Source organism: Pan paniscus, chromosome 21 (genome assembly GCF_029289425.2).
Source record: "Pan paniscus chromosome 21, NHGRI_mPanPan1-v2.0_pri, whole genome shotgun sequence".
In the NCBI taxonomy this organism is placed as follows: Eukaryota; Metazoa; Chordata; class Mammalia; order Primates; family Hominidae; genus Pan; species Pan paniscus.
In genome coordinates, this window is record NC_073270.2 from 4,328,408 (window position 1) to 4,350,232 (window position 21,825).

Sequence of the window (21,825 nt, forward strand, 5' to 3'; positions counted from 1 at the left end):
AACAGAGGGCAAAAACATTGAAATAATTAAGTCAATATCATTAGGACAATCAGAATTATTTTCTGATGTTCAGAAATGACTCTTTTGGTGTAAACTAGTGTGAACAGAATAATAAATCAAAAATTTATCAATTATATTTGCCCTATACATATTAATAAATGTTTTACCATACAAGGAAACTATTTTTTCAGAAACTTTGGTACTGATTATCTTCAATAATGGGCACATATATATTTATACATACACACATGCACATACAGACTTGTGTATATTGTATATTTTTTGCCTTTGTTTTAAATAAAATTTTAATCAAAATAATCCATGTCCATGGCTTTAAAAATCAAATGGTACAGAAGGCTTATAATAAAAAATGGTAATCCCCAACTCCAACCTTTCCCAAACCCCCACTAGTCTCACTCCTCATAAACAAACACTTAGGTGCTCCCTTCAGCAGCACATATACTAAAATTGGAAGGATACAGAGAAGATTACCATGGCCCCTGTGCAAGGATGACATGCAAATTTGTGAAGCATTCCGCATTTTCAAAAAATAATTTTTTTAAAAAAGAAGCAACCACTTAGAACTCACGTCATTTTATTTTTGGTATTTACCTCCAGTTTTGATATAATATGCTTCTATCACTATTTTTTGATTTATCAATTTAGAAACTAAATATTGACTTCTGGCAAAGATGTAGTTCTTCTACACCCATTCCTATTCACAAACTGTTTCTTTCTCGAACTCTCGGGCTCAAGTAATCCACCAACCTCAACCTCCCAAACTGCTGGGATTACAAGTGTGAGCCACTGTGCCCGGCCCCCAAACTGTTTACACATACATATCCTAACATCATTTAATATCATAATACGACTTTTTTAGTTTATTAATAATAACTTTTTTTACACAATGAATTGCTTTTATTTTGGTATGCATCCAAATTTCAGCATTTAGTGGTCCTGAACAGAAAGTGGAAAGATGCAGCAATTTGCCAGGAGGTCAAGCCAACCAATTTCGGGGATCTGCTGTGCACACCGGGTTCTTTCTTAATCCCTGCTGAGGATCTTGAGAAGCAGCAGCAGCACCAAAACCAAGGCATGCACCAGATTCAAGGTTCTTTTTGTTCCAGTTTTCAGATTCCAAACTAGACCCCAATGGATTGCAAGGATGACCATGAAAGCCCTGTTTAAAACTTCAATTTTTAAAAGCAAAAGCCATTACATGAAAGTAAAACAATTCAGAAGGATCACGTGTGCTTCCAAGTGTCTTCATGTGGCCTTTCTCCGAGTTTAACCACCAAGGACTCTGAGAGCTGGCAGGTCTGAGTAACCCTGGTGACTATTCTTTTCACCTTATCAAAACCTGAGCTAAAAACAACGCATCAGCCAATGACAGCAGAGGGTGGCAGGGCTGAGGACCCAATATTCATTTCCCAGGCTGGTGGAGAGTGAATAAGTACGGTTACAAAATTAAACAAGGGAGGTCAAAGACTCTTTGCAACCTTACCTGATGTCTTCTGGCCAAAGCAAGGAAGTCTCATGGAAGGTGTTGGGTGGTGATGGTGCAAAAAGGATCTTGAGGAGGGAATAAAAAGCAGCACCCCTCGATAAAGGTGGGGGAGAGAAGATATGGGGAAAGCTCTGAATTCCTCACCAAAGGCCAATCTCAGAGGGGAGTGGAGGGGTTACAATCTATGCTTTGGCCAAAGGTGGGAGTGGAGGAGTGTGGGGACAGGATGATGGCTTGGAAGGGGCATCATTTAAGACTTAAACGAGGGGTGCAGGCAAAGCACCCCACACACCCAGCAGTAGTCCCACAGGCTGCGACCTGAAGCCTTCACATCTACTCTAACAAGCCCCCCAGGCTAGACGGCTGTTGTTGCAGGGAAAGTGGGAGGTGGGAGGGTAAGGGTCTAACGAAGGCAGAGACCCCAGGCCGTGTAATCAGCAGCAAAATGACTGTGTGATGTGTCTTTTCACAGTTGAATTAGATGTGCCCCACCAGTTATGATGGTAATCAATTTAAACAGACTTTCTTGATCCCAGAAGTTCAACTACATGGACAGTGGCTACACTTGACAGGATGATTTGTTATAGCACAACTTATATATTTCAAATGGACAAAAAATTAGTATCATTTACAGTATCTTAACTTCCTTTGAATGGGAGCTTCCTTTCCAGTACTCTGAGGTCTACAAGACATATCTAGAAAATTTACTACTGAAAAATGAAGACTGCTTAAATCGAATGTTGGGGGGAAGGGGAAGGGCCTGTGGTTTTTCTTTTTGGTTAATTGCTCTAACACTGTCCTTCAGGTGGCTGAGGGAGTTTCATATTTTCTTTAGACATCATTAGGCGCCGAAACTCTTGCAGGACAACTTTGATGCTATATGAATTCTGCCATTTTGCTAGCACTGGTATGGCTCTTGGGTCCACCACTCCATTAGAACTATTAACTCCATTCATATTAATTTTTTGTTACAAATATTACAAAGGGGGGTGCTTCTGAGTATTTAGGTCCATATTCTATTTTAAGGCTGTATATTCGGTTTTCATAAATTGTTCCTGGAGGCCCAATTATCATCCCTGTCCATCTTGTAAGTGTCATGTCTTCGTAATCTTCTAGACCCCAGCTAACTGTGTCATCTCCTACTCCTTTCTGGCTTTCTTCGAGTTCTTCCAACAGTTGGAAATTGCAAGGGACTTTTACTACTGAGCCTGTGGTGGCTGCCATCTTGCATTGCTGTCGCTTGAAGCGGTTTATTAATAATTATTGTTTACAATGTTAAAACCATGTAAATATTATTTACTGCAGGCTAAGTACATTTTACATTCCAATTTGCTTTCTTATTATTATTCTTAGAAGTACTAACAGCTTCATTTTTTTCACCCGTATAATTTTTTTTTTACAAATCAATTCTGTTTTTTTCTACCAGCCCCATCCAATTTGCCTACTCCAGGGTGTCTCAACAGTAACACTATTTTCATTTTGGGCTTGACATTTCTTTGTTCTGTGCGGTTGCCCTGTGCATTGTAGGCCCTCATTAGCTGCCTATAGCACCCGCCCCCGCTGCTCCAAATGCAAACCAAAAATATTTCCAAACATTGTCAAATGTCTAGGGGGAAGGAGAAGACAAATTCACCCCGACTGAGAACCACTGACTTAAACATATCAGAAATTCAAATTCCCTTTCTTCTACCTCATTCTGGCTGGACTTTCACATTCTTTGACATCATCCTGGAGCTCTCAGTTGATGGATTTTGCTCTGTGGGTTACTTGTCTCCTCTTTCTTGGTTAACTACCCTTGTTTGATGGAACACATTATCCAACAGCTAAGAAAGGATTAATGCAGGCCAGGCACAGTGGCTCACGCTTGTAATCCCAGCAATTTGGGAGGCCGAGGCGGGCAGATCACCTCAGGTCAGGAGTTCAAGACCAGCCTGGCCAACATGGTGAAAGCCCGTCTCTACTAATAATACAAAAACTAGCCAGGTGTGGTGGCACACACCTGTAATCCCAGCTACTCGGGAGGCTGAGGCAGGAGAATCACTTGGACCCAGGAGGCGGAGGTTACGGTGAGCCAAGATCGTGCCATTGCTCTCTGGCCTGGGTGACAGAGTGAGACTCCGTCTCAAAAAAAAAAAAAAAAAAAAAAAGAAATGATTAATGCAAAGCAAACTTTTTTGTTTTGTTTTGTTTTGTTTTTAGTTTTAAAATGTCTTTATTCTGGCCAGGCGTGGTGGCTCACACCTGTAATCCCAGCTACTTAGGAGGCTGAGGCAGGATAATCACTTGAACCCAGGAGGCAGAGGTTGCGGTGAGCCGAGACCATGCCATTGCTCTCCAGCCTGGGTGACAGAGTGAGACTCCGTCTCAAAAAAATAAAAACTAAAAAATAAAAACGAAAAAAAAGAAAAAAAAAGATTAATGCAAAGCAAACTCTTTTTTTTTTTTTTTTTAGTTTTAAAATGTCTTTATTCTGGCCGGGCATGGTGGCTCACACCTGTAATCCCAGCTCTTAGGGAGGCAGAAGCAGGAGGACAGTATGAGCCCAGGAGTTCGAGATCTGCCTGGGCAATATAGAGAGACCCTGTTCTCCACAAAAAGGAAAACAAAACAAAACAAAAAGACATAAAATGTCTTTATTCTGTCCTCATGACTATGACTTTGGATTCTTTATTTTCTCTGCACTTCATCTTGGATAGTTTCTACTGCTATGGCTTCAAATTCACTCATCTTTTCTTTGGCATTATTCAATCTGCCATTAATCTCATCTAGTGTATTTTTCCTCTTAAAAATTCTCAATTATTGCATTCATTATTATCCAGTGTATTTCTCATCTTAGACGTTGTAGTTTTCATCTCTAGAAGTTGATTTGGGTTTTTTTTGTTTTTGAGACACGGGTCTTGCTATGTTCCCCAGGCTGGCCTTGAACTCTTGGGTGCAAGTGATCCTCCTGCCTCAGCCTCCTGAATAGCTGAGACTACAGGCACAGGGCACTGCGCCCAGCTTTGGGTCTTTTTTTTGTATCTTCTATGGCTCAGTCTTTCCTCTAGCTTCTTGAACATATGAAATGCAGTTATAACAACTGTTTTAATGTCCTTTTCTTCTAACATTTCTGTGAATTCTAGGCCAATTTTGAAGACTGATTACCTCATTATCAATTGTGTTTTCCTGCTTTTTTTAAGCCTGATGATCTCCGGATGCCAGACACCATGAATTTTACCTTGCTGGGTGCTAAATATTTTTGTATTCCTATAAATATTCTTATGCTTTGTTCTGGAAAGCAGTTAAGTTACTTGAAAACAGTTTGATCCTTTGGGGTCCTGCTTTTATGAATTATTAGGAAGGCCTGGAGCCACTGCTCAGTCTAGGGTTGATTTTTCCCTGCTACTGAGACAAAATCCTCCTGAGTGATCTACCCAGGGCCCAGTGAATTACAGGCATACCTCAGAGCTATTGCAGGCTTGGTTCCAAATCACTATAATAAAGTGAATAATGCAATAAAGCAAGTCACACAAATATTTTGGTTTCCTAGTACATATAAAAGTTATGTTTACAACACACCATAGTCTATTAAGTATGCAATAACACATCTAAAAAAATCAAATGTATACACCTTAATTTTAAAAATACTTTATCACTAAAAAATGCGAACAATCAACTGAGCCTTCAGTGAGTCATAATCTTTTTGCTGGTGGAGGGTCTTGCCTCCATGCTGATACCTGCTGACTGATCAGGGTGTTGGCTGCTGAAGGTTAAGAGGCTGCAGAAATCCCTTTCCCTCCCTTCCCTTCCCCTCCCCTTCCTTTCCTTTCCTTCTTTTCTTTCTCTCCCTCTCTCTCCTTCTTTTCCTTTTTTTCTTTTTTTTTTTTTTGAAATAGAGTCTCCTTCTGTCACCCAGGCTGGAGTGCGGTGGCACAATCATAGCTCACTGCAGCCTTGACCTTCTGGAGCAATCCTCCAGAAAGACTGCTTCCTTCTCAAGCAATCCTCCTGCCTCAGCCTCCAGAGTAGCTAGAACTACAGGTGCACCATGATGCCAGCTAATTAAAACAAAAATCTGTTTTTGTAAAGATGGGATAATGTTATGTTGCTCAGGCTGAACTTGAACTCCTAGTCTCAAGTGATCCTCTTGCCTCAGTCTCCCAAAGTGCTAGGATTACAGGCACAATCCACTATGCCAGCAGCCATTTCTTAAAATAAGACAACAATGAAGTTTGTCACATCAGCTGACTCTTCCTTTCACAAAAGACTTCTCTGTGATATGCCACACTATTTGATAACATTTTATTTATTTATTTATTTATTTATTTATTTATTTATTTATTTATTTATTTATTTATTTTTAGGAGGAGTCTCGCTCTGTTGCCCAGGCTGGAGAGCAGTGGTGTGATCTCAGCTCACTGCAACCTCTGCCTCCCGGGTTCAAGCGATTCTCTTGCCTCAGCCTCCTGAGTAGCTGGGATTACAGGTGCATACCACCATGCCCAGCTAATTTTTGTATTTTTAGTAGAGACAGGGTTTCACCATATTGGTCAGGCTGGTCTTGAACTTCTGACCTCAGGTGATCCGCCCACCTTGGCCTCCCAAAGTGCTGGGATTACAGGCGTGAGCCACCGTGCCTGGCCGTGATAGCATTTTACCCACAGTAGAACTTTTTTCAAAATTAGAGTCAATTCTCTCAAACCATGCCACTGCTTTATTAACTAAGTTTGCAGAATATTCTAAGTTCTTTGTTGAAGTTTCAACAATGTTCACAGCATCTTCACCAGGAGCAGATTCCATCTCAAGAAACCACTTTCTTTACTCATCCATAAGAAGCAACTCCCCATCCATTAAAGTTTTTAACATAAGATTGCAGCAAGTCAGTCACATCTTCAGGCTCCACTTCTAATTCTAGTTGTCTTGCTATTTCTACCAAATCTGCAGTGACTCCCTCCACTGAAGTCTTGAATCCCTCAAAGTCATTCATGAGAGCTGGAATCCACTTCTTGCAAACTCCTGTTAATGTTGATATTCTGACATCCTCCTATGAATCATGAATGCCCTTAATGTCATCTAGATTGGTGAATCTTTTTGAGAAGGCTTTCAATTTTTTTTTGCCCAGATCCATCAGAGGAATCTATTGCCTAACGAAATGTATTTCTTAAATAATAAGCCTTGAAAGTCGAAATGACTTGATCCATGGGCTGCAGAATGGATGTTGTGTTAGTAGGCATGAAAACAACATTAATCCTCTTGTACACCTCCATTAGAGCTCTTTGCTGTCTAGCTGCACTGTCAATCAGCAGTAATACTTGAAAGGAATTTTTTTTTCTGAGAAGTAGGACTCAATAGTGGGCTTAAAATATTCAGTAAGCCATGCTGTAAACAGATGTGCTATCATCCAGCCTTTGGTGATCCATTTAAAGAGCACAGAGTAGATTTGGCATAATCCCTAAGGGCCCTAGGATTTCCAGAATGGTAAATGAGCACTGGCTTCAACTTAAAGTCACCAGCTGCACTGGCCCCTAACAAGAGAGTCAGGCTGTCCTTTGAAACTAGGCACTGACTTCTCTGTATTTATGAAAGTCCTAGAGGCTGGGCGCTGTGGCTCACACATGTAATCCCAGGACTTTGGGAGGCCGAGGTGGGAGGATCACTTGAGCCCAGGAGTTCAAGACCAGTCCTGGCAACACGGTGAGACCCCATTTCTACAAAAAATAAAAAAGTTAGCTGGGCATGGTGGTGTACCCCTGTAGTCCCAGCTAGGTGGGAGGCTGAGGTGGGAGGATGGCTTGAGTTTGGGAGGTCAAGGCTACAGTGAGCCGTGATCACACCACTGCACTCCAGCCTGGGCAACACGGTGAGACTCTGCCTCAAAAATTAAAAAAATAAAAATAAAAAAGAAAGTCCTAGATGGCATCGTCTTCTTATACAAGGCTGTTGTCAGCACTGAAAATCTGTTGTTTAATGTAGCTACCTTCATCAACTATCTTAGGCAGATCTTCTGAATAACTTGCTGCAGCTTCTACATCAGCACTTACTGCTTCATCTTGCACTTTTATGTTATAGAGACAGCTTCTTTCCTTAAACCTCATAAATCAACCTCTGCTAGCTTTAAACTTTTCTTCTGCAGCTTCCTCACCATTCTCAGCCTTCACATTAAAGAGAGTTAGGGCTTTGGTTTAGGCTCTGGATTAGGCTTTGGTTTAACAGAATGTTTTGGTTCGTTGATCTTTTATCCAGACCACTCAAAGTTTCTCCGTATCAGCAATACGGTTGTTTCACTTTCTTATAATTTGTGTTCAGTGAAGTAGTGCTTTTAGTTTCCTTCAAGAACTTTTCCTTTGCATTCACAACTTAGCTGTTTGGTGCAAGAGGTCTAGCTTTCAGCCTGTCTTGGCTTTCAACATGCCTCCTTCACTAAGCTTAACCATTTCCAGCTTTTGATTTAAAATGAGAGAATTGTGACTCTTCCTTTCACTTGAACCTTTATTGGCCATTGTAGGGTTATTAATTGGCCTAATTTCAATATTGTTATGGTCAATGAATAGGGAAGTCAGGATAAAGCAAAAAACGAGGGAACAGCCAGTCAGTGAAGCAGTCAGAACACACACATCATTTAAGTTCATCATCTCATATGAGTGCAGTTTGTGATGCCCCAAAACAATTCCGATGGTAACATCAGAGATCACTCATCATGGATTATCATAACAGATATAATAAAAATGAAAAAGCTTGAAATATTATGAGAATTACCAAAATGCGACACAGAGACACAAAGTGAACACGTGCTGTTGGAAAATTGGAGCCAACAGGCTTGCTGGATGCAGGCTGCCACAAACCATCAATTTGTTTAAAAAAAAAAAAGCAATATCTACAAAGTGCAACAAACCAAAGCACAATAAATTAAGATAGGCCTGTATGTGTTTTGCCAGTCTAACTGGTGAAAACAGGCACTGTTCTCAGCCCAGAACACACATCAGGCACTATCCTCGAATCCTTTCAGGTAGGTTTCTCTTGACCTTGAGTAGTTACCACACACACGACTGCACTGATCAGCATTCTGCTGAGTACTGACTGGGGCGAGGGGAATCTTTGGACGGTTCTTTCCTCTTTAGTACTCTAACTGCTTTGGTCTCCGCAGACTCCCAGCTGCATCTCCTAACTCAGGGAGTGCGCTGGGCACCACCTGGGTCCTCTCTTCTCTATGCTGTGCCTGGAAACTTTCTCAAAGTGATAAGCTAGTACCATCAAGGGGCTCACCTTGATTGTTTCCATCTCTCAGGGAATCAGGATTCCTCACTGCCTGATGCCTAGTTTGTGTTTTTGTTTTGGGGGGCTTTTGTTGGTTTGGGAACCAGTTTTTGTTGTTTTGTGGTGGGTGACTTGTTTTTTCTTCCTGGAAGCCTTTTTTTTTCTTTTTTGGCCAAACTTACTGACCAACTTCCTGGAAGCTTTTTTTTTTTTTTTTGAGACAGAGTCTCGCTCTTTCGCCCAGGCTGGAGTGCAGTGGCATGATCTCGGCTCACTGAAAGCTCCGCCACCCAGGTTCACGCCATTCTCCTGCCTCAGCCTCCCGAGTAGCTGGGACTACAGGTGCCCGCCACCAAGCCCGGCTAATTTTTGTATTTTTTTTTTTAAGTAGAGACAGGGTTTCACCGTGTTAGCCAGGATGGTCTCGATCTCCTGACCTCGTGATCCCTCCGCCTCGGCCTCCCAAAGTGCTGGGATTACAGGCATGAGCCACTGCGCCCGGCCATCCTGGAAGCTTTTAAAGATATTCTTTCATCCAGGCTGGGTGCAGGTGGCTCATGCCTGTAATCCCAGCACTTTCAGAAGCCGAGGAAGGCAGATCACCTGAGGTCAGGAGTTTGGGACCACCCTGGCCAACACGGTGAACCCCATTTCTACTAAAAATACAAAATTAGCCAGGCATGGTGGAGCATGCCTGTAATCCCAGCTTCTTGGGAGGCTGTGGCAGGAGAATCGTTTGCACCTGGGAGGCAGAGGTCGCAGTGAGCCAAGATCGTGCCATTGCACTCCAGCCTGGGCAACGAGAGTAAAACTCTGTCTCAAAAAAAAAAAAAGGATATTCTTTTATCCTTAGTGTCTGAAATGTCACGGACAGATTTAAGGGTTTTTTTTCCTCTTCCCATTCATACTTAAGTGATTTAATTTAAAACCTTTTATTTCTCTTTATGATTGGGAATGTTTATGTTTTAAAAAGATTTCTTCCCTTATGGTATCGTGGCCTCCTCTTTCCAGAAATTCTACTCATTGGATATTAGACTTCTTAGATCAGTCTTCTAACATTTAAAGTTAACTTTTTTTTTTTTTTTTCAGATGGAGTCTCACTCTTTCGCCCAGGCTGGAGTGTAGTGGTGCGATCTCAGCTCACTGCAACCCCCACTTCCTGGGTTTAAGCAATTCTCCTGCCTCAGCCTCCCAGGTAGCTGGGACTACAGGCGTGTGCCACCACACCCGGCTACTTTTCTATTTTTAGTAGAGACGGGGGTCTCGCTGTGTTGACCAAGCTGGTCTTGAACTCCTGACCTCAAGTGATCTGCCTGCCTCAGCCTCCCAAAGTGCTGGGATTACAGGTATGAGCCACCAAGCCCGGCCTAAAGTTAACTTTAAAGGTTAAAGTCTTTTAACTTTTTTATCATATTTTCTATCTCCGTGATGTTTTTATTTTACCTTTCTAAAGAGTTTCCTAACTTTACCTTCCACCCCTCTATTGATTTTATCAATTATGATTTCCTAGAGCTCGTATTTTCCATACATTCAGTTATTACAACATTCACTTGTCCTATGGTTGACAAATCTTACATTTTTCTGGGCATCCAAAAAGAGTTTTATGTCTTAAGTTTTCTTCTATACCATAAATTATCTTTGGGTCTTAATGAACTGGTCTTCTTTAAAAAAAAAATTGATCTTTTTCTTTTGAGTTACTGCTGTTTAATCAAATGTCTGGTGATCTTTGGCTTCCTATTCATACTTTGAAATGAGGCAATGAAAAGGCTAACTGGAAGGTGTATATTCCTGATAACTGTTACGCAGAGCTTCTATTACTGGGTCTCCATCCCCTTATATTCTACATGCCAAAATGTGAACAGGTTTACTCTCAGGAAGCAAAAACTACACTAGCCAATGAAATCTCTTGGTTTTGTCTTGCCTTTCAGTTTATTTATTTCATTTTTATTTATTTATTTTGAGACAGTGTCTCACTCTGTTGCTCAGGCTGGAGTGCAGTGGTTCAATCAGCCCACTGCAGCCTGGAGCTCCAGGGCTCAAGCTATCCTCCGGCCTCAGCCTCCCAAGTAGGTGGGACTGTAGGTACATGCCACTGTGCCTCGCTAATTTTTTTTTTTTTTTTTGAGATGGAGTCTCACACTGTCGTCCAGGCTGGAGTGCAGTGGCATGATCTTGGCTCACTGCAATCTCCACCTCCCAGGTTCAAGTGATTCTCCTGCCTCAGCCTCCTGAGTAGCTGGGATAACAGGTGCCTGCCACCATGCCCAGCTAATTTTTATATTTTCAGTAGAGACGGGGTTTCACCATGTTGGCCAGGACGGTCCCGATCTCTTGACCTCATGATCCACCTGCCTCAGCCTCCTAAAGTGCTCAGATTACAGGCTTGAGCCACCGCGCCCAGCCGTGCCCGATTAATTTTTTTAAAATTTTTTTGTTGCCAGGCTGGTCTTGAACTCGTGGCTTCACGCGATCCTCCCGCCTTGGCCTCCCAAAGTGCTAGGCTTGATTACAAGTGTGAGCCACTCACCAGGCCCTTTTCAGTTTTTTTACAAAACCTCCACCCAAATCTCTTCTTTGTTTTTCCTAGGGTGGAGGTGGCATCTGCAAATGCCTGGTTGACTGTCACTTGAGGGGAGAGGAGAGTGGTAGAGGGAGGTACAGACTATTACATAACAACCTTCAATTTAATTCTTTCCTTTCAATATCACCAATTTCCATTCTCTATTTTCCACTTCATCATCTTCTTTCCCATTGATTTAATCTACTTGGCCCCTTCCTCTGTATTCTGGAAAAGCTTTTCAAGTGTGTCAACTGATTAGATTTTTTATATCTTTTTTTAATGTAAGTTTTCATTCTACTAATAAATTTTGAGACTTCCTACAATCTTTTCTTATATGTCTTCCATCTCCCTTTTTAATTCTGATTGCTCACCTCATTGCTAGATCTCATTTCTCTTTTTATAAATTCTGTTCCTAAAAAGTACCAAAAAGAGAAATTTTCTCAATTATTTTTGTTCCTTGAAGAAAATCTTTTTTTTTTTTTTTTTTTTTTGAGACTGGAGTCTCGCTCTGTGGCCCAGGCTGGAGTGCAGTGGCGCTATCTCGGCTCACTGCAAGCTCCGCCTCCCGGGTTCCCGCCATTCTCCTGCCTCAGCCTCCCGAGTAGCTGGGACTACAGGCGCCCGCCACCACGCCCGGCTAATTTTTTGTATTTTTAGTAGAGACGGGGTTTCACCGTGTTACCCAGGATGGTCTCGATCTGCTGACCTCGTGATCTGCCGGCCTCGGCCTCCCAAAGTGCTGGGATTGCAGGCGTGAGCCACCGCGCCCGGCAGAAAATCTTTTTTTAAAGCATGCTGATCTATCCCTGCATCTAATATGTTGTGGTCTCTTTCTTACATTTTGTTGACCCTTTTCCTAATTCTTATTCTATCTTTCAATATGAAGATCTATTTGTCCATAAACAGATGAATGAATGCTCACTGGTTACTCATTATTTAGAGGTTTGCTATTAGGATCCTCCCCTTGTGGAGCTGATTGATGTAAATTTACATTACCAGATCACAGTTCCAGCAGTGGGAGAGTAAGGAGGAGGAAGTTAGAGGCAGAAAACGCCCTAGCAGAGGAACTTCCCTGTACTGCTTCCCAGGAAGAAAAAATTATCTATATCGATGACTCAGTTTGGCCCAGCATAAATGGCAAGTAAAAGCTGTGGCTGGGCCTGGTTTTCTTTCTCATGCTGGCACCTACCACATGAGGAACAAAACACATCTGGGCTAATGACTTTCTTCTGGGTATGGCCATATAATACAACACAAGTTTTAAAAATTAAGTTATTAAGTATAGCTCTCCTTTTCTTAGCCTGCAAAGGAGGCAAGAGCCTTTCTGGCTCAGGCAGTCATCAGGCCATCAGAGTGGAGTAGAGAGGGCACTGGCAGAGCCCATCTGTAGGCCAAACTGCTCCACACCTCAAAGCACTGGGAAGGGCAGGGGAAAGAAGACTGAGGTGGGGTAGAATGAGATGGAGACAAAAGGAAAGTATCTGAAAATAAAAGTGAGCAGCTACAGAAAAGGGCAGGATGTGGAGAGAGGGACCTAGAGAAGACCTATAGTAACTCTTCCTTTATGATGTGTACCATTTCCTCTTCATGGCCCATCCCATTTCCTAAAAACACCATCCTTCCTTTATGATGTGTACCATTTCCTCTTCATGGCCCATCCCATTTCCTAAAAACACCATCCTAATGTAAAGATCTACATTACTTTTCAAAGGTGTTTTTTGGAAGGAGATAACGTTCTTTTTGAATGTGACATGGCCCATCCCATTTCCTAAAAACACCATCCTTCCTTTATGATGTGTACCATTTCCTCTTCATGGCCCATCCCATTTCCTAAAAACACCATCCTAATGTAAAGATCTACATTACTTTTCAAAGGTGTTTCTTGGAAGGAGATAACGTTCTTTTTGAATGTGACTTCATAGTGTGACGCACCTTAAGGTCAGAAAACCTCTCTCATTTGGGTTATGTCAACTATGTGGCCTCCCAGTGCACTTCTTCCAATGTGATTCTAGCTGCAGCCCAGTGGTTAGGAGCACAGGCTCTGAAACCAGACCATCTGGACCTGGCCCCAGCTCTGCCTCTCACTAGCTCTGTGAAACTGGGAAATTCATTTAATTGCTCTTGAACGGGGATGTGCCTCAGAGGGTTACTATACCTACCTCAGAGGGTTACTATAAGAATTAAATCAGTCAATTCACATAAAGTGCTTAGAAAAGTACCTGGCATATAGTAGGCACTCAGACCTAGTTCATACAATTAATTAAAAATAAATATTACCATGATTAATTAATATTATAAAAATGTTAAGTTTCTTCTCTAACCCCTATGGTCTGCCTCCCTTCAAGCCCCTACTCTTCTAAGTTAGACAGCGTTAATTCCCAGTAGGGGAAGCTTCCACAGCTTTGTGGATGTTCTGCTACTTGTAGTCAATGTGAGAATACTGTGATTTTGGAAAAGGAAAAGTGGAGTCCAAGTGGTATGCTTCCCTTCAGCCCCACAGCCCATGCTGCTCCATTTCAGAGGATGTGATAGTTCTCCCAGGCAAGCCTCCAGTCATCTGCTAGGGATGCCAGTACTTCTCAGAGGGGTAGAAATTAGCTCTGTGCCTTGCTTCTAAGGGACCCACTTACTCTCTCCCTAACAGGATGTCCCCATTTCTAGCATGACAATGTTCCCCGTCCCTGGTTTCCTGTACTGGGCAGGTCATTTCAGTGGGGATCCCATGGAGGCACATGGATACTCGTGGTCATGCTGCTAACCTATCAGGCCATTTTCCTTAATCTGTACTCTGGATCACACACTGTCCCAGACTCACTTAAGAAATATTTACTGGTCATTTTCTAGATGCAAGGAATGCTGAAATAAAAGACACTGCTCTTACCAAAAAAGCTAATCTTTCCATTCCTCTAGTACATTGTACTTATCCAAATTCTGCACTGTCCCTTTCATTGATCTTGAATAGTTCTCAAATTATATAAATTTCTGAGGTACAAACAACAAGTTATGTTTTTGTACTTAAGGAGCTTCCAGTACAAAGACCAGGGTGGATGGGTTGGTGGGCAAGTGGGTGAGTGTGACAAATGTGTAATAACAGGATCATAAAAGCTGTAGGAAAAGTCAATCTAGGGGGCTACAGGAGTAGACAGGAAGAACAGTCAGCTGAGAATGGGGTAAGGGAGAGGAAGGATGGAGAAGAACTCCAAGAAGAAAGGACACAGGACCTCAGTCTGAGACTAGCCTTTAGCAGCAACTATTTTCCATTTCAAGTCTCCTAACTTGCTCCATGCCCTTGTGAGGTAATTGCCAGCTTTTTGGTGTTATAATAATGCACACTCACATGGGTTCTTCATAAAAACAGCCCAGTGGCAGACAAAAACTAGGCATACTGCTTTTCATACATACCTCATATTTCATGGTAAAAAATCCATCCCCTCCAATGCCCTCAAGTGCAAAGGCCTGTACAATTGGCCATTTCTCCACCACAAACATATCAAATATCTGCAAGTGACCTAGAAGAATCAAATACAACAACACATATCAGATATCATCCTGAATATAACAGTCTAAACCTGATCTAACATGGTTAGACAGGTATCATTTCTCACGTGGTCACCAGGGCCTCACCTAGCAAAATAAAATTCAAACAGATAAAATGGTTAGATATTGAAACTAGAAATACAAAATGAAAGTCAAGGAAAATTCAAACCATAAACAAGTTACATTCAGATTTCTTTACAGTATATTGTAACATTCCAGTTTCCTGAGTAAACTAAGTAAAAAATAAGAGTAGTCTATTATATCTGACTTGCATCATTCAGTGGGAATAATTATTAACAGACACAAACTTGGCTCCTTTCCCTTATGAAACATAGCCAATCAACTTCCTCAAGGGAAAACTACTAAATCAAAAATGTTCCTTTCTTGTTAACAACAGCTTCAATGTGCAAGGTTTTTTCTTTTTGTTGTTGCAATACAAGCACTGCTAAACTTGATAGTTTTTCCCTGTATTTTACACATCATTTAAAAACATGTCAGCATATCTTTTTAGAAGTTATCCAAATCCCTCTTTCTTATTACCAAGATGCCCCAACATCTATACTATACTCTTTGTATAGTAAGTGATACAGCCATGTCAATTGTGCTAAATTCTGTATCAGTTCTTCTACCTGATTTTGGGCAGCCTGCTGTGTTGCTGCAGAAACTTCACAGTAATTAATACAAGCTTGCACAGAAAAGTCCCCATACTTAATTCTGCTTGATGTCTTTGGTAAAAATAGACGAAGGGGTTTCTCAGCTGAATGCCCCCAATGAAAGGAAAAGTAGTGACGTTCAATTCACACACCACCTAAGCAAGGTTCTAGAAGGCTTGTTGTCAGATACTCACCTTGGGAGCTGTAAGGAATGCCAATTCTACTACAGTCTCGAACCATGTCCACAAAGCTGGTAATTTTAAATTCTTCTGCGGCTTCTTCATCTTCATACTGAAGAGACAAATCAAAAGAAAAATAAGCTATGATGAGATATCACACAAATTCCCATATTTTCTCTGCATTTTGTCAATCAGAGTTGTCCCAAATGACATTTACAGAGGACTGCACCCAAGGAGGTGTTTCCAAAGCCAACCTTTTTCATTTGCTAGTCAGAAAGACTTGTTATGCCCTTATTTCATATTATACCCAAAAATCAACTGAAATGGATCAGGAAACCTAAATGCAAGAGATAACACTTTTCCCCCAAAAAATTCCGCCAAATATTCATATGGGAGGAAGTGTTCTTGACCAGTATCAGGTCACAACTTTCATGAAATCCTAAATCTCAAATCCAAACTTGATTTCCAGTCAAACCCTTGAAAAGGGCCCAAAGGGAAAGAAAAACAGATACCAAGACATTCAAACACAGGAATGTCAGAAAGCTTAAAAAATTCTCCCAGGGAGCCAGGCATGGTGGCTCACGCCTGTAATCCCAGAACTTTGGGAGGCTGAGGTGGGCGGATCACCTAAAGTCAGGAGTTTGAGACCAGTCTGACCAATGTAACAAAACTCCGTCTCTACTAAAAATACAAAAATTAGCCAGGTGCCTATTGTCCCAGCTACTCGGGAGGCTGAGACAGGAGAATTGCTTGAACCTGGGAGGTCGAGGTTGCAGTGAGCCGAGACTGTGCCATTGCACTCCAGCCTGGGCGACAGAGTGAGACTCCGTCCCAGAAAAAAAAAAAAATCCCAGGGCAGTCCCTAGGCACTAATCCCCTAAGAGATGGGATTCAGGATGGTGATGAAGAAGCAGGCAAAAAGTTAAGTTCATAAACTTACCACTAGGTCCCAATTTGAACAGCCTCCTTTTGTCTCCACAGGCATACAATTTATCTATAAGGTAGCCTCAAAACGAAATATGAAATTCTCCACTTCAAACAGATAATCTTTTTTATATAGTCACACTCTGCAATTTGATTGCAGATCAACACTTTCCTTAAAGAGTATTCTTAGAATGTCTCTAGGTGCCTGTCTTCTCTTTTCTTCTTACCTCATTTTCGGTCATGCAGTGGAAATGCAGATTTCTCCAATGTGCCACATAAGGTAAGAGATAACGAAAGTTTACAGGATTACAGTACAGATGGACGCTATCCGATTTAATCAATATAATTACATCTGTAAGAAAAACAAAATCAAAACACAAGACTGTCAAACGCATTTCTTTTAGATATTTTCTGCCCACATAATTAGTAAAACCATTGAAACTACTTCAGAGACAATGTAACAAAACTCTAAACTGAAAATTATTTAATTAAGCACTGTGCCTTGTAAACCAAAAAGTATCTGAGACAAGTCTCAATCAATTTTGAAGTTTATTTTGCCAAGTTTAAGGACATGCCTGTGACATACCCTCAGGAGGTCCTGAGAACATGTACCCAAAATGGCTGGATAACAGCTTGATTTTAGACTTTTTAGGGAAACAGAAGTTACCAGCAGACATCAACCAACACATGTAAAGTGTACATTTGGTTTGGTCCAGAAAGTCGGGGTCAGGAGTGAAAGGGTCCTTTCATGTCATAGGTGGATTCAAAGATTTTCTGACTGGCAATTGGTTGAAAGAGTTAAGTTTTATTACCTAAAGATCTGGAATCAGGGCTGGGCACGGTGGCTCACGCCTGTAATCCCAGCACTTTGGGAGGCTGAGGCGGGTGGATCACGAGGTCAGGAGTTTGAGACCAGCCTGACCAACATGGTGAAACCCCGTCTCTACTAAAAAAAAACCACAAAAATTAGCCGGGTGTGGTGGCGCGCACCTGTAATCCCAGCTACTCAGGAGGCTGAGGCAGGAGAGTCATTTGAACCTGGGAGGCAGAGGTTGCAGTGAGCCGAGATTGCACCACTGCACTCCAGACTGGGCGACAGAGTGAGACTCTGTCTCAAAAAATAAAAATAAAAATAAATACAGACCTGGAATCAACAGAATGTCTGGGCTAAGATAAGCGGTTGTGGAGACCAAGGTTCTTATTATGCAAGTAAAGCCTCCAGGTAGCAGGCTTCAGAAACAATAGAAGGTAAATGTTTATCAGACTTAAAAAGGTACCAGATTCTTAGTTGGTCTCCCCTGGATCAGGAAAAGACCTGGAAAGGGAAAGGGATTCTCTACAGAATGTAGATTTCTCTGACAAGAGACAGCTTTGCAGCACCATTTAAAAATATGTCAAAGGAGTATATTTTGGGATAAAATACTTAGATTTCTTTCAGGGTCTGCTATGTTATGTGATGTACCTTACTGCTATACAATAGCAATTTGGTTGGTCTTAAGATCTGTTTTCTTTCTTTTTTTTTTTTTTTTTTTTTGACAGGGTTTCACTCTGTCACCCAGGCTGGAGTGCAGTGGCATGATATAGGTTCACTGCAACCTCTGTCTCCCAGGCTCAAACAATCCTCCTGCCTCAGCCCCACAAGAAGCTGGGGCTACAGGTGAGTGCCACCATGCCTGGCTAATTTTTATTTTTTTTTTGTAGAGACAGGGTTTTGCCATGTTGCCCAGGCTGGTCTCGAACTCCTAAGCTCAAGTGATCCAGTCACCTTGGCCTTGAAGTGCTAGGATTATAGGTGTGAGCCACTGCACCTGGCCAAGATCTCTGTTTTAATGTTAATGTTGGTCAGTTATGCCTGAATTCCAAAAGGAAGAGGACATAATGAGGCACTGCCAACCTCCACTTCCTATCCTGGCTTGAACTCGTTTTTCAAGTTTACTTTGGAATGCCCTTGGCCAACAAGGGGGTCCATTCAATTGGTTGGAGGGCTTAGAATTTTATTTTTGGTTTACAGCTTCAAAGTGACTTTAGAACTTTCAAATGTTGACAGCAAGAATTTCCTAGTCCCCAAACAATACTCCCCCTACCATGGCCCTCTGGGTCTGGCAATGCAGTTGCAGAACGAGTCAAAGAACAGCCTCCATCTACTGAGGCATAGTGTTCACATAGTCACATCTATGGGACCAGACATAGCTGAGTACTTCACTGCAGAGGTCAATACCATATGGAAACCCCACAGCCTAAGGCCACTGAGGCAGGGAAACAGCACCAAATATGGCCAGTGACTAGTTGTCCCTCAGACATCAGTGTCTAAAGCTCTCAGCTGTTGGCTCATCTGGCTCTAAGGCAATTGCAGGCCCAACCATACTGCTTGTCCCTTTAGGAAGAGTTATTGTGTGCAGTGGTGAGCTTTGTACGCAGGAAAGACTGGGAGGAAGGAAGTAGAGGCCAGTGGAAAGAGCTTCTATAAATAGATCAGCAGCTTACGGATTTAAGGAATAGTCTTCAATGCTCATGGGTGAAGTAAATAAAGCAATCCCAAGAATGCAAGTAAACCTAGGTAAATGGAAGAGCCATGGGATGGGGTAGAATATTAAAGCAGTTTGACAACTGAGGACAAAGGCAGTCATACTTCCAGAAGAAAAGCAGAGGCCCCATTCTATGGCTCCTCAGAAACAAGAGCCATTAGGCCTCCTAACAAGATGGAACTAGATGTTGTCAGAGGTAAGAAAGGCACACGCATAGGGGCAGAGAACACCTGACGCAGCAGGTGTAGGACAACGCCAAAAGGGTAATACAGTGTGACAGACCACACCTGACAAAAACATCTTATAAGCCCAGTAAATACTGACCACATCTGACCAAACAGCTGAGTGGCCTCCTGAAATAAAACTCCATGGGTCTGACCTTTTAAGCCACTCTAAGCCCCATGCCCGTAAGGCCCAGGCTGTTCCAGGGAACACAGGATGTAGCAGCCTCATCACTATTGACTCTTTAGGTAAGCACAAGAGTCAAAGGGTAGCAAAAGGTGGAATGGAGGCCCCTCTCATCTCTCAGCATATTGGTCTTTCTCACACACTCCCTCCAAGAGCCCTTCCCTGAGTCATTCGTAGACCACCTGCAGAGGAATGAGAGTTGGCTATTACCTGAAGACTGAGGGCTTCTGGTGTGTATTATACTCTACAGTAAAATGTAACATGCCTCAAAGAATTAGGATCCAGTAAGAGACATAACATAGTAGTTACTAAACCTAAAGTAAGCATTCCCCAAATCTCTTAGAACTCTGGTGTTATCACTATGAACCAAAGTTTAACAGAGTTTACAGTCAGGTAAAAGAGGAAAGCATACGAGAATGGGATGAATACGTAACCTATTTAAAAGCTGCTTTTAGGCTGGTGCGGTGGCTCATGCCTATAATCCCAACACTGTGAGGCCAAGGCAAGCAGAGTTCAAGACCAGCCTGGCCAACATGGTGAAATCCCTTTCCTACTAAAAATACAAAAATTAGCCAGGCATGGTGGCGGGTGCCTGTAATCCCAGCTGCTCGGGAGGCTGAGGCAGGAGACTCCACCAGGAGGCAGAGGCTGCAGTGAGCCAATATCACACCACTGCACTCCAGCCTGGGTGATAGAGCGAGACTCTGTCTCAAAATAAATAAATAAATAAAAGTTGCTTTTAGAAGTAAATTCATGTTGGCCTTTCTCCCTCTCATATGAGATCAAAATGCAGAAATTTGGTGATCTCTGCTTTCCAACTACTTGTATAAACAAATTTATTAATTTGTAGGAAAATGCTCATTTCCTAGGCACCCACTGTGCCAGGTAAAAAGATAAAAACAGGCCAGGCGTGGTGGCTCACAGCTGTAATCTCAGCACTTTGGGAGGCCAAGGTGGGATCACCTGAGGTCAGGAGTTCGAGACCAGCCTGGCCAACATGGTGAAACCCTGTCTCTACTAAAAATTCAAAAATTAGCTGGGCATGGTGGTGCATGCCTGTAATCCCGGCTACTCGGGAGGCTGAGGCAGAGAAATCTCGAACACAGGAGGTGGAGGATGCAGTGAGCCAAGATCGCACAACTGCACTCCGGCCTGGGCAACAGAGCAGGATTCTGTTTCAAAAAGAAAAGATGAAAACAAAAATAAGCAAAAAAGCACACCTTTAAGAATTTAAACTATTTCCTTAATTTCAGTACTGTAATGTCCTTAGCAATCTCGGCTGAGGTGAAATGTGTGGCTGGTATGAGCTGCCAAGATTACTTTTTTCTAAACCAGCAGATGTTGTATAACGTAAGGAAAAAAATATTTTGTAATCAAAATCTGAAACCAAATTTGCATGGAAAAAAATGTAATGGAAGGAGTAATTTCAGTCTACTCTTTTTGCACTTCCTAATAAAAAGGAAAGCTTTAATCAGTCTATAAGAATAAACACTACTAAGGACTTAACCAGAGAAGAATTTTCATATATACCAGACCAGGATTTCTCAACCTCGGCACTACTGACAGTTTAGATCAGTGAATTCCTTGCTCTAGGTGACTGTTCTGTGCATTGTAGATGTTTAGCATCATCTCTGGCCTCTATCCACTAGATGCCAGTGGCATCCCCTACCCAGTTTTGACAATCAAAAATGTCTTCAGACATTGCCAAATGTCCCCTGCAGGACAAAACTGCCCCCAGTTGGGAACTACTGCACTAGACACATAGCAATATTATTTCACATCAGATGTTTGTTTTCATGCCTCCCCCAGCTGCCTCACAAGAGCTGTCTGTCTCTTGTCCACTTTTATTTTGTCTATTCCAGTGTCTCCTGACCCATCTGGCATACAAGACATGATTCTAAATATGTGATATCAGAGATAGCTCCTGGGCAATAGCCCCCAGCAGCATCAACACAGGCAGAGTGTCTCAGTGCTACGGAGAGGGGAATATAAACAGAAATCCAGCATTGTAGTCACAGGCATCTTCATGAATTAAAGTCATAGAGAAAATAATTCCCAAAGACAGCAGGACAAAGAGCCTTTGTTCCTCAGCTGATAAGCCACAAGAAATCTTCCTTGTAGGAGCTGCCTGCAGGCCCATCCTTACCTCACAACTGAAGGTGCTTTCACAGGACAACACCATATAATCTGAACCGTTAGCATGTAGAGGCAATGGTCAATGAAGAGGAAAACCAGTACTTTGCCAAACAGAGATAAAGCCAAACACTGATGTTTACTTGTTTCTCTAAAGCTGAATTAG

At 42.1% G+C, this 21,825-nt stretch overlaps 1 protein-coding gene, 1 non-coding gene and 1 pseudogene across 4 annotated transcripts in view; 1 reads left to right on the forward strand and 2 right to left on the reverse strand.

Annotated features, from left to right (window-relative positions):
* Positions 1-21,825, reverse strand: part of DNAAF9 (dynein axonemal assembly factor 9) — a 160,517-nt gene that overhangs the window by 112,459 nt on the left and 26,233 nt on the right. For all 3 annotated transcript variants that reach the window (XM_003821307.6, XM_008974784.5, XM_063601022.1), the window contains exons 4-6: positions 16,821-16,945; positions 15,685-15,781; positions 14,703-14,809 (exon numbers count right to left, since the gene is read on the reverse strand). In XM_003821307.6, the coding sequence (XP_003821355.1) occupies positions 14,703-14,809; positions 15,685-15,781; positions 16,821-16,945 (329 nt within the window). The remainder of the gene's footprint in view (positions 1-14,702; positions 14,810-15,684; positions 15,782-16,820; positions 16,946-21,825) is intronic.
* Positions 22-14,627, reverse strand: LOC129394945 (ubiquitin-conjugating enzyme E2 variant 1-like; annotated as a pseudogene).
* Positions 439-545, forward strand: LOC112438053 (U6 spliceosomal RNA). The gene has a single exon (XR_003026551.1). It is a non-coding gene; the product is annotated as a U6 spliceosomal RNA (small nuclear RNA).